We start from the raw sequence: 12,668 nt of genomic DNA, 5'->3' as shown, positions 1-12,668 counted from the left end.
TGGTTTTCTCTTGTCTTAATTAGGAAAATAGTATGAACACTCCAAATTGAAAAATAATTTTTTTATTCCTGGTGTCTAGTACTTGATATAGACTTCTTTGTTTACTATTATATCTTTTGAGTGTGTTTGACCTCTAACTTTATAGGCTTCTATGAATATGGAGCACAATTTATGTGGTGATAGGCCTGTGTGGTAGGTAGTTTGAAACATTTGGATGGTTCTGGTTTTGAAGATCTCGCCCACATCTTTTTTTTAAAAATAGTGATCTTTGAAATAGAGAAAGGATTGCTTTTCAGTTTTGTGGTCTTCCTGTTAGGACTTTTTGTATGTAATGGAAATCGTGTTGTCCCACAAATTCTAATCACTAATTTGTATTTTTACAGGTGGGCCAGGAGATAGAAGTCAGACCTGGTATTGTTTCCAAAGATAGTGAAGGAAAGCTCATGTGTAAACCCATCTTTTCCAAAATTGTATCACTTTTTGCAGAGCATAATGATCTCCAGTATGCTGCTCCAGGAGGTCTTATTGGTAAAGATTTTTCTCTCATCCCTGCGTTTTTAATTTGTGGATGTTCATGGTACTTTTCATGAGAAACATATTACTCATAAAGATATATTATAGATTTTTAATTTGATGTTTAATAATTGAATGGGGTAGAGGAACATGTGGTTAAGCTGTTGATTTTAGGTCATAAGATGGTTTCATGTGTTTGTAAAAATTATTTTTAAACATAAAGTAGAATTTTGGTTTAGTTTTTTAAAGTAGCTCCTTTTTAGCAGTAACAAAGTAAGTTTTATGTCCTATCATTTAAAATACCTAACTATACTTATTTTTTAGCCTACATGGTTTTGGGGGTAGAGTGGTGGTGGTTTTTTGTTTTTGTTTTTTTGGGTTTTTTTTTTTTTTTTTTTTTCGGTACGCGGGCCTCTCACTGTTGTGGCCTCTCCCGTTGCGGAGCACAGGCTCCGGACGCGCAGGCTCAGCGGCCATGGCTCACGGGCCCAGCCCCTCCGCGGCACGTGGGATCTTCCCGGACCGGGGCACGAACCCGTGTCCCCTGCATCGGCAGGCGGACTCTCAACCACTGCGCCACCAGGGAAGCCCCCTGTTTTTGTTTTTTTTAATGTATGTTTTGCAAATGGAGAGTTACCCACAAATGTCAGCTGAATTATGTCAGATCATAGTTACACTGAGGTGGGAATTAAAGAAGATAACTTCCGTTATGTTGGAATTACTGAGATAATTTATGGATCTTCTGATCTCATACAGTAGTGTATTACCAGATACCCAGAAAAAGGCAAGATACAGTGAGAATTAGAGGTACTATAACTTTTGGATTAAAGAGGAAAACATTTGGTAAAGGAGTTTGTCTTTTTTTCTCTGGTGTTTGACTATATAATTCATTTTTCTGTTGTATCTGGTAATTAGGAGTTTACCGTGTATAATTTTATCCTTTTTGTTTGTTTTGTAAACAAGGAAACTCTGGAGACTTCTAAAATTTAACTTATGGAACTTTTCAAACATAAAGGTAGAGAGAATAGTGTAATGTAGTGTAATGTGTGGTCATGTAGCCACCACCCAGGTTCAACAGTTAATACTTTACCACTCTTTTTTTTTTTTTTTCTACTTTGGCCACGCTACGCGGTTTGCGGGATGTTAGTTCCCCGGAACCTGGGCCCACGGCAGTGAGAGCACCAACTCCTAACCACTGGACCTCCAGGAATTCCCAGCACTTTACTATTCTTGCCTCATCTTTGTATCTTCTTCCCTCTTCTCCTTGAAAGACATACAGCTAAATTATTTTGAAGTGGATCCCAGGAATCATATAAAGTCTTTACGCTATCTTTTTGATCAGCCTTCCAGGGGAGAAATGGCAGCAAATATCCTGAAAACTACTCATTGTGAATTTCGTATCTTTTCAACCTTCATTAAGGATATTCAGGCTCATTTTTGAGTTAGGCTCTTAGCTCTGTTTGTCCTTTGCTTAGAATTTAAATCAAGAGAATCTTTCTGTTCTCAAATGCCCAGCTAACCCATGAGTTTACAGTTCTGTTTCTTCACATAAAACAGATATTTTGTCACATCTATGTAGCTAATACATGAGTATGAAAATATAAGTGTGTATTAAAATGTATAGGTATATGCTGTACTCGTTTGACTAAGTTTTTTGGGTAAACAGCTTTATAGGAAATAAAATGTTGAACAATAAAATGTATATCTTATTTTGTATTAGGAGTTGGAACAAAAATTGACCCCACTTTGTGCCGGGCTGACAGAATGGTGGGGCAGGTACTTGGTGCAGTTGGAGCTTTACCTGAGATCTTCACAGAACTGGAAATTTCCTATTTCCTGCTTAGACGGCTTCTAGGTGTACGCACTGAAGGAGACAAGAAAGCAGCAAAAGTAAGTGCTTTCTGTGATTCCTGTTCCAAAAAAAGTGACAGTGAAGTTAAGACCAGTTTTGAGGTTCATTTCTTTTCAGTTAACATGGGACTAAGAAAAAAGAAGAGGTAGATAAATTTGACTTCCTGAAAATTGAGGACTTCTATATGGCAGTCAGTTCAAAGTAAAACAAAACAGGAAACAGTCTGTCATGTATGACAGTGACATGATAATGCCTATTATCCATGTGATTTTTTTAAAAAGTCTTACTGAGATCAGGTTGGCAGAGATGGAAAATTGCTGACATCTTTTGTTGGCAAGGTTGTAGGAAAATAAGCAGTTATTTGGAAAGCATTTTCTTAATTTTGGGGTTTATTTTTCCCCCCTTGATTTCCCTAGGTGCAAAAGCTGTCTAAGAATGAAGTGCTTATGGTGAACATAGGATCCCTGTCGACAGGAGGAAGAGTTAGTGCAGTCAAGGCTGATTTGGGCAAAATCGTTTTGACTAATCCTGTGTGCACAGAAGTAGGAGAAAAAATTGCACTTAGCCGAAGAGTTGAGAAGCACTGGCGGTAAGTTTATTAGCCTTTGTCAGTGTCTAAGAAAAAAGTCAGAATCAGTTTTCTTAACACACGCACAAACACACTTTACCTTGAACGCATCAGTTACTGTACTGTGGTTTCAACTCTCAACTGTTTATTCGAATGACTTAGAAATCTGTATTTCTAGGCCTGATTTGTGATAGACACAACCTATGTGAAAACCAGTGAAGTTAGGTTTAATATCTCCCTTATCTTTTTCTGAACCATTTGAGGAATAGGTTGCCCCTTGATGTCTAATACTTTGGTGTATATTTCCTAAAAACAAGGATATTCTCTTATATAACCACTTAACAAGTTTAACATTGTTAAAATACTGAAATCTACAGTCTTTTCCAGTTTTATCACTTCTTCCAGTAATATCCTCTGTGTCCCCCGTCTAGGATCATGCATTGCATTTGGTTTTTATGTCTCTTGATCTCTAATCTGGAACTTCCTCAGCCTTTCTTTGTCTTGTCATTGGCAATTTTGAAGAATACAAGCTAGTTCCTTTCTAGACTGCTCCTCAGTTTGGGTTTACTTGGTATTTCCTAAGAGTAGGTTCAGGTCATGTATTCTTGGTTGGAATACTTTCGTGTAGGTGGTGATGTCTCTCCTTAGGGAGTCACAGCCAAAGACACGTGATATCTGATTCCTCCTTGTTGAAGTTAATTTTGATCATGCAGTCAAGGTGTTAGCCAGTTTCTCCACTATATGGTTACTCTTTTTTACCCTTGTAAATAAGTGTTCTGTGGGGCGACTCTATGCAAATAGCCTGCTCCTCATGAAATCCCACCCAGCTGGATTTAGCATCCAGTGATGATGATTTTTGTCTGAATTGAGCTTGATTATAGTGTTTACAAGATGGTGTAAACATCCCCCAGCTCCACCACTCCTCATTTATCATTTGTCATTCTTTCTGCCCCGTTATTTTTTTTTTTTCTACCCCGTTATTATCTAGTTACAATAAGCACTCATGGCATCCTATTTTATTCAGTAGGTTATGATTCATTACTGTTCTTATTTATTTATTTGAATTTTTGAATTTTATTTATTTTTTATACAGCAGGTTCTTATTAGTTATCCATTTCATACATATTAGTGTATATATGTCAATCCCAATTCATCCCACCACCACCTCTCCACCCCGCCAAGTTTGTTCTCTCCATTTGTGTCTCTTTTTCTACCTTGCAAACGGGTTCATCTGTTCCATTTTTCTAGGTTCCACATATATGCTTTAATACACGTATTTATTTTTCTCTTTCTGACTTACTTCACTCTGTATAACAGTCTCTAGATGCATCTGTGTCTCTACAAATGACCCAATTTCGTTCCTTTTTATGGCTGAGTAATATTCCATTGTATATATGTACCACATCTTTATCCATTCTTCTGTCAGTGGGCACTTAGGTTGCTTCCATGTCCTGGCTATTGTAAAACTGATGCAATGAACATTGTGGTACATAACTCTTTGAATTATGGTTTTCTCAGGTATATGCCCAGTAGTGGGATTGCTGGGTCGTATAGTAGTTCTATTTTTAGTTTTTTAAGGAACCTCCGTACTGTTCTCCGTAGTGGCTGTATCAGTTTACATTCCCACCAACAGTGCAAGAGGGTTCCCTTTTCTCCACACCCTCTCCAGCATTTATTGTTTGTAGATTTTCTCATGATGGCCATTCTGACTGGTGTGAGGTGATAACCTGTTCTTATTTATTTTGATACCCAAATTGTTGAGGATTTGTCCAGTAGAGACCCTTTAAGTGACTCCTATGTCCTTTTGACATTTCACCCCCTTTTTTTTTTTTAACCTATTATTAAGGAATCCATTTCTATGACTGTCATGAAACCCAGGCTAGGTTAGCAGTGATGCATTTTGGAGGTAACTACATCCCACTCTGGACTTTCTGGTAATAGCCACTGTCTTCTCTACCTCAACTGAAAACCCAGAATCAGTCCCTGCCCTCCTACCTTGGGAGGATGCCAAAGCCAAATACATAAGAGGCTTTTTCAGAGAAGATGACTTTTCTTAGAAGACAAACCCTCTGCTTTGTTTTACGAAGCAGATAGCAACCCCATGGACAGGTTGGGACTTAGCAAGCCTCAATATTTCCCCATTGGGTTTGTTTTTGTTTTTTGGACAGTTCCTTACTTTGTGGCACAAGATGTTCTGGAATCATCTTGTATCTCTCCCCTGCTCCAGTTTAAAATTGGTCATTTCTCCTGAGGGGGCCTTGGTTCCTTTTAGTGGGAAATGGTATTAGAAATGCAGATACGGGTGCTGTGTGTGCTTGTTGCTCCTAAGGTGCTGTTGCTTCGGGGCACTTTGAGTGGATAGAGCTAGGAAACATGCACATATTGTTGACTCCTGTCTCTTTTCTCTTTTCCTGGTTAGTTACTGAATCTCCTCTTTCCTTTCTATTCTGTGTGACCTCATTATAGCCCATACCACCATCATTTCACACATAAAAGTTATAGCAAAAGATTCCTAATTTGCCTCTTCCACTGTTACTTAAGCACTCAGTCAAAATTAATCTTGTAAAACATTTTTTCATGCTGTACTCAGTAATTTTTAGTAGCTTCCCACTACTTTCTGATATTTAGGACCTTTCTGGAAGCCTGCTTGAACGAATTTTAAGTTTCTCCTGCTTTGTCTCATATAAACCCTCTAAATTAGACTGTTCTGTGTCCTGATTGTCCCCATAATTACTCAAATCACCCTTGCCTTTGTTTTTTTCTCATTACCTACCTCCCTTATTAAGGCTTCCCTGGTACAGTGCCTCAGGATGGTCTCTCACCATTTACTGTTCAGAAGATATGAATTATTACTCTCTAATTTAGACAGAGTTAAACTTTTTGTTCTCTTTTAAGTAAATCATTTCTGCTTCATCATGATTTATGCCAGCTTGATTTTACTTTCTTGTGTGATTATACTATTTGCTGTTATAGACATACTGATTTACAGTGTATTTTAAAAAAAAGGAATGGGGCTTCCCTGGTGGTGCAGTGGTTGAGAGTCCGCCTGCTGATGCAGGGGATATGGGTTCGTGCCCCGGTCCAGGAGGATCCCACATGCCGCGGAGCGGCTGGGCCTGTGAGCCATGGCCGCTGAGCCTGCACGTCCGGGGCCTGTGCTCCGCAACGGGAAAGGCCACAACAGTGAGAGGCCTGCGTACTGCAAAAAAAAAAAAAAAGGGAATGATCTTTTTGTGTCTTTTTCCCTTTTTTTTCTTTTTTTTTTTTTTGGCTGCGCCAGGTCTTAGTTGTGGCACACAGGATCTTCGTTGCTGCATGCGGGAGCTTTAGTTGTGGCACGTGAACTCTTAGTTGCAGCATGTGGGATCTAGTTCCCTGACCAGGGATTGAACCCGGTCCCCCTGCATTGGGAGCACAGAGTCTTAGCCACTGGACCACCAGTGAGGTCCCTGTCTACTAATATTGTAAGAGGATTCTACCCAAATGAAATTTTATACGTTGCTTAAAAATTAGCAAGTATGTTAAAAGAAATGAAAGCATCTGAATGATCCTTATGTTCTTTAGATTTGTTGTTTTGAACCCGTGCTTAGGTAAGTTCTGTTCTAGAAGCTACAGTTGAGATAGCAGTCTGGTCTGCCCGGTGACTAGAGCAGACATTGAAAGAGAGAAGGAGCAGGAATCCCTCTGCTCTTGGGAGTAATCTGTTTATAGATTGTCTAGTCCTCTAGGTCTTCTCTTAATTTCCTTTACCAGCTAAAGTCATGATAAAGCAAGCCATGGTGATCCGTTGAAGTGCTGTGAATGGTTAAAAAACAAAACAGAATGAAACATAAAAACATTTTTCAAAGAGGAAAAGAGAATGAAATTTAAAAAAAAAAATCAGACAGGTGGTTTATGTATAAGCATGGTTCCTTGGGCAGACTGGAAGGTTCTTCATTAGTGGTTCTGAGGGGCAGGTATATTTTGATAAGAGTGAAGATGAGCATGTGTATACTAACACCTTTTCGTTTGCTTTTCCTATCATTCCTTCTGGCTAGAGCCCATCTCTCTGGGTCTAAGAAGATAGTGTGAGCTTTCTTTCTGAAGGAGCAGGTTTTGGAAACAAATTTAGATTTAGCAAATAGGCCAGTAAAACTAGTTATGTCATGTGATTATGTGGTAATGATAATGAAATGGATATAAAATTCATGATTTCTTTTACTTTCATTTTGCAGTTTAATTGGTTGGGGTCAAATAAGAAGAGGAGTGACAATCAAGCCAACAGTAGATGATGACTGAAGAATTAAATAAAAGATTTGGATGAAGTCGGAATTTATCTTAACAACCTAGGGGTATATTTTCAAAGCAATAGTGAGGAATTAATTTCACAGCTCATTACCTTAGGAGTAGCTGTAAGGTTATTCTCATTTTTTGGTGATGAAAATTTAACCTCTGGTACTAAAATAGGGGCTACAATAAATGTAAAAATTGACATAATGTTGGATATTGCATCTACATTTTACCAGAAATTAGTCATTCCCAAATAATGTCTAATTTATACATTAGTGCAGGTTTGAAAGGAAACTGCTACAACCAGCCTTTGCTGTAGCACACATACCACTGAATCTGTTTGAAATAAAATTTTTCTTCTTACTTTTCATGATTCGTCTTTGAGTAGCTCCAGGCTTGAAGGATTATTGTTATCAGTAAAAACTTGAAGACAAATTCTTGAAGACCAACTTCCCTTTACCCCATATTTTATGTTGCTTTTATCTTTTTAATTTTGAGTGACAAATTAATAGGTTCAAATAAAATTGTCCTTTCAGGCATGAGGGCTTGTTCCCATGGACACACCTTTCTTTCACCTTTTTTTCTGGACTAGAACACAGGAAGCTAGAGCCCGAAGTTCTCATCCTCTCCCTGTGATGCCCTGCGATTGTTTCTGCGTTGCTTTACGCCTGAAACCCTACAGCCTTCCCCCATTGGAAAGTACTGTTAACACCAGATGATTTTAGTTAAGTAACAAAGATCTTTCCAGGCCTTATTTTATGTTTTTTCTTAACTGCTTAATTGATGAGGTTATGATGTAGATTCTAATATTAGTAATCTTTGGAACTTTCAGGAGGCAAAAAATGTTACACAGCAAAGGGTGAGCCCTTTCGCTTTTAACTTATTCTCCGTGTTCTTGCACTTTTCCTGTGTTGTGCATTTTAATTTTTGTTTATTTTTGTTTCATAAAATTCTGTTAAAGCAGTGGTTCTTAACTCTGGCTGACATTAAAATTGTTGGGGAAGCTTAAAAAAATATAGATGCTCCACAGAGATTCTGATTTTAATTGGCTTTGGGTGGCGCCCAGGCATTAATTTTTAAAGCTCCCCTGTGTTGAGTAACAAATTTAGAGAGTTGAGAAGTAGGAGTATCAAATAACAGAATCTTACTAAGGTTTGGTAGTCTGATAATACTCTTGTTTGCTTTTCTTAAATTTGCATTTAATGTGGGACTTGATGCCATAGTTGTAACCTTGTGCTCTTTGGGGCGTTGGACTTGCTGCCTTGTAGAAGTTTAAAAGCTGTGGCTCTGGTTGTTATGTAAGTTTATCAGTTTTGGGGAAACATATTAATGTTACGTACTTCCTTGACTTTGAAGGGTTGTGTTATAGCATGGAGAACACACTTAAATGAAACAAGGTTTTAATCCAAACATTAATGTTATGTCTAACATGTCCCCATGTGTTTTGTAAGCACCTTCTACCAGAAATTCTGGAGTAACATATGACCCAAGTTTACTAATTTACTGTAATTAATCTCATGTCAGAACTGAAATCAGAAGTCTTTTCTATTTCAAACATCCACATGAATTTCAACAAATTTGCAAAGCACTGTGCTTAGTGTAAATGGGAATACGCAAATATGAAAACAGTGGGCCTTGTTTTCATAGAACAGTGATTCTCAGCAAAAGTTGTACCTGGTTGAGAATCTGCCTGTAAGGAGAGGTTATTGATGAAAGTACACTGTATATGTAAATCCTGTTGGCTGTCCTGTTAAGGTATTTTCAGAATCTAACCAGTTGTCACCATCTGCACTGCTACTGTCCTAGTCCAAGCCACCAGTGGCTCTCACCTAGAATAGCCCTGTAACAACTCCTCACTTCCACACTTGCCCCACTGCAGTCTGTTCTCAACACAGCCAGAGTTAACCTTTTTGTAAGAGAGAATGCTGTGCACCACTGTGATAAATTATAAAGTTCATCTGACAGGAATGGGGGGCATCAGGACAGTAGCTTTGACATCTTCCAAATGATTTCCAGGCTGACTTAGAAAGTTCGCTGTACTATTTCACTCTTTGTATATAATCTCCAAAGATGATGATAATGATGTGTGTGTGTGTTTTTGGTTTTTGCAGAGCAAAAAAGAATTTTTCTTTCAATAAGTGTGCAAATAGCTGCACTCCTATAAACTGAAATTCTATTTCTAGAAAAATTTAATATGGTGAAGGGAAATGGATGCTTCTCTGGAAATACATAAAAATTTTTTAAATTACCAGAGATGAAGCAGATACCCTTAAAATATTGATAATCAAGAAACTGAGGTTATTAAAAAATTTCCTCTGCAGAAGTTTCCACAAACTCATAATACAAGGAATGGGTAATCCCTGTTGTTTAATTTGCACCAGAATGTAGGACACAAAAAGGAGGCAAAAAAGGAGACATTCTAATTCATTGTTCAAAATTATATCCTTGCTGCCCAAACGTGGAGAGAACACTACCAAAAACAAAGCAAAAGCAAACCACTAGAGACCATTCTCACAAAGTTATCAAATCCATACTAAAATATTAGTAAATTAAGTCCAGCATTCTATTGAAAGAGTAAAGCATTCTTGTATGTACCTGGAGCTTTTAGAGGTGGAAAGGAAAAAGCATACCTTGAAGATGTATTTGATACAATTCAAAATTTTTTTAATGAAGGCAATGTAGAGAAGGACACTATTAACTTGATATAAGGTACTTAGAGAACTATCAGAATCATAGATTTTAATGAGGAAACACTGGAGCACAGTAACATCCTTCCATAATGCTGTAGGTGGGATAAAGTTTCAATTGGGTAAAATGTGGGGTTGTGAGGTTAATGAAATAAGGGTAAATTCAGAGGATTGGGAAGTAGTCATCAATTGCATTGCACTGGAATTCATATAATTGTTTGGTTTCTCTATATTCTCATTAGGGTCTGGAACAAGTCAAGAATATCAGCTACCACTTGAATTCTGCAATATTTTTCTCTGGGGCTTAGCAAATGAGATAGAAATGTTGAGAATGGAAGCGACAGGACGTTAACTTACAAGGTATAATAAGATTGTCTGCCTAGAAAATAACCCAGAAACTGAAAAACTTGAACTGCTATGAGAGTTCAGTGAGGTGACAGTTCAAAATAAATATGCAAAAATTATTAGTTTACTAAATAATTTACTAATTAGTTTACACCACACACACGTACACACAGACACACACAAATCAGAAAATGCCATGGGTATAAACCTACCGGGTATAAATTTTAACAAGATTATGCAAGATATATATGAATAAAACTAATTTGTTGAAGGACAAGAGGAGCATATGAGTAATGAGAAAATAGGCAATGCTCTTAGATAAGAATACTCAATATTGTACAGATGACTCCTTTTTTCCCACCTATAAATTCAGTGTATTTTTTTAATAGTTTATTATTTTTTTAATTAATTTTTATTTTTGGCTGTGTTGGGTCTTTGTTGCTGTGCACGGGCTTTCTCTGGTTGTGGCGAGTTGGGGCTACTCTTGTGGTGAGCGGGCTTCTAATTGTGATGGCTTCTCTTGTTGTGGAGCACAGGTTCTAGGTGCGTGGGCTCAGTAGTTGTGGCACATGGGCTCAGTAGTTGTGGCATGCAGACTCTAGAGCACAGGCTCAGTAGTTGTGCATGGGCTTAGTTGCTGCGTGACATGTGGGATCTTCCCAGACCAGGGCTCAAACCCGTGTCCCCTACATTGGCAGGTGGATTCTTAAGCATTGCACCACCCGGGAAGCCCAGTTTAGTGCATTCTGAATAAAAATTTCAATAAGGTTTTTTTAAAGAACTTGTCCAATTGATATTAAAGACTTGGAAAAGTAAGATTCACAAGAATCGTAAATAAACCGGAATTCCCTGGCGGTCCATTAGGACTCTGCGCTCTCACTGCCTAGGCCCCGGGTTCAATCCCTTGTCGGGGAACTAAGATCTCACAAGCCATGCAGCACAGCTAAATAAATAAAGTGAATGAATAAAAATGTAAGTGTTCTTGACGGGGTTGGGGGCAGTAGTAAATAAGCATGTTTAAAAGGATTATGATGGGAGAGTTGACATGTTTTAGAACATATGATAAAGCCACAATATATAAGAAGTATGGTATTGATGCAGAAGTAGATGAATCATTGGAACAAACTTTACAACCAGATATAAAATTTTAATAATACATGCTATAGGCAGCATTTTATGTCAGTGAGAAAAAGAATACTTTTTTAGTCAAAATTGTGAGCCATTTGGGGATAAAAGATCTTTTATTTAAAACCTTATTTAAGATATTTTATTGAGACAAAATTATGAACAAAGAAATCTTAGGAGAGGAAGGCAAAACAAACCCAAAAGCGTAAAGAGAAAGTTGGTAGGTCTGATACATAAAAAGTTCAAAACTTACAGCCAAGGAGATTACAGATTTAAAAGATGATAGGTTGAGAGAAAATAATTAAAACTTACATGAAATGTGAAAGATTAATATTCCTAGTACAAATCAGTAAGATAGAATAGAAATGGGACAAAATACATATTGAATCACTTTAGATGGGCTAAAGACCAGTAGGAAGAGGACTCATGTAGACTCATGAGCACACAGTGCCGATGATTTGATTTGGGCAAAGATGGAAGTTAGTGGCAGTGAACTCCCACAGGCAGGAGCAGACACAGGCATCTCATCTTCATAGAGTTTTCTTTGTGTCTCAGGCTCCGCAACAGGGGAGGGCTGTGCTGCTGCCAGTGACTCTTACAAGGTAGGGTCTTGCCAGAGCAGAGAAAATTAGTTCTGTGCTGAGCCATTGACTTTCGTACTCAGGGATCATATCACTGTTCAGGAAGAACTTAGACAAATACTTAATGCTTGCATTTAAAGGAATGTTTACAAACATTGGGCAGCAGGGTAATTACACTATTCTGGAGGATAAAGCAGCATTATTAAACAATATGTCTGACTTCAGCTCTTTGGCAGCAGGGAAAATCCAGCTCGCAAATATGTATAGACTGTTTATAAAAGAAATGCAAGTACCCAATACACATTTGTGAAGTGTTCAGCCCGTCTAGTAATAAGAAACATGAAAAATGTGATTCACTCATTAAAATTGGCGAAAATTAAAAGGATTTATAGCAGCCAGTGTTGGTGAGGATATATTGTTGGTGAGAAGTATAAACTGGTACATTCTCTAAAGAGGACAGTTTGATTTCATCTATCGAGATTTAAAATATCTCACCCTTCGACCCAGAATTCTGTATCTGGGAATGTATCGTAATGAAATATTTGCTCATGTTCACAAAGACCTACGTAGAAGGATGTTTATTCCAGCATTGTTTAGTATGGCAGCAATTGTAGGACACCAAAATGTTAGTCAAAAGGGGATCATTAAGTAGCTTCTGTGGTACATTTATCCTGTTATGAAATAAAACCATAAGCCACCTTTGATTCAGCCCTGGTTAAAATGAAAGG

At 37.8% G+C, this 12,668-nt stretch overlaps 1 protein-coding gene across 2 annotated transcripts in view; it reads left to right on the top strand.

The window, feature by feature from the left end:
- Positions 1-7,565, top strand: part of EIF2S3 (eukaryotic translation initiation factor 2 subunit gamma) — a 30,048-nt gene extending 22,483 nt beyond the window's left edge. For both annotated transcript variants that reach the window (XM_067023604.1, XM_067023605.1), the window contains exons 13-16: positions 384-528; positions 2,234-2,403; positions 2,782-2,954; positions 7,148-7,565. In XM_067023604.1, coding sequence (XP_066879705.1) covers positions 384-528; positions 2,234-2,403; positions 2,782-2,954; positions 7,148-7,211 — 552 coding nt within the window. In that variant the 3' untranslated portion in view covers positions 7,212-7,565. The remainder of the gene's footprint in view (positions 1-383; positions 529-2,233; positions 2,404-2,781; positions 2,955-7,147) is intronic.
- The last annotated feature ends 5,103 nt before the right edge of the window (positions 7,566-12,668 follow it).

This window comes from Kogia breviceps, chromosome X, assembly GCF_026419965.1.
Source record: "Kogia breviceps isolate mKogBre1 chromosome X, mKogBre1 haplotype 1, whole genome shotgun sequence".
In the NCBI taxonomy this organism is placed as follows: Eukaryota; Metazoa; Chordata; class Mammalia; order Artiodactyla; family Physeteridae; genus Kogia; species Kogia breviceps.
Note: the sequence above shows the minus strand (reverse complement) of the source record. Positions and strands in the feature narration are given on the sequence as shown.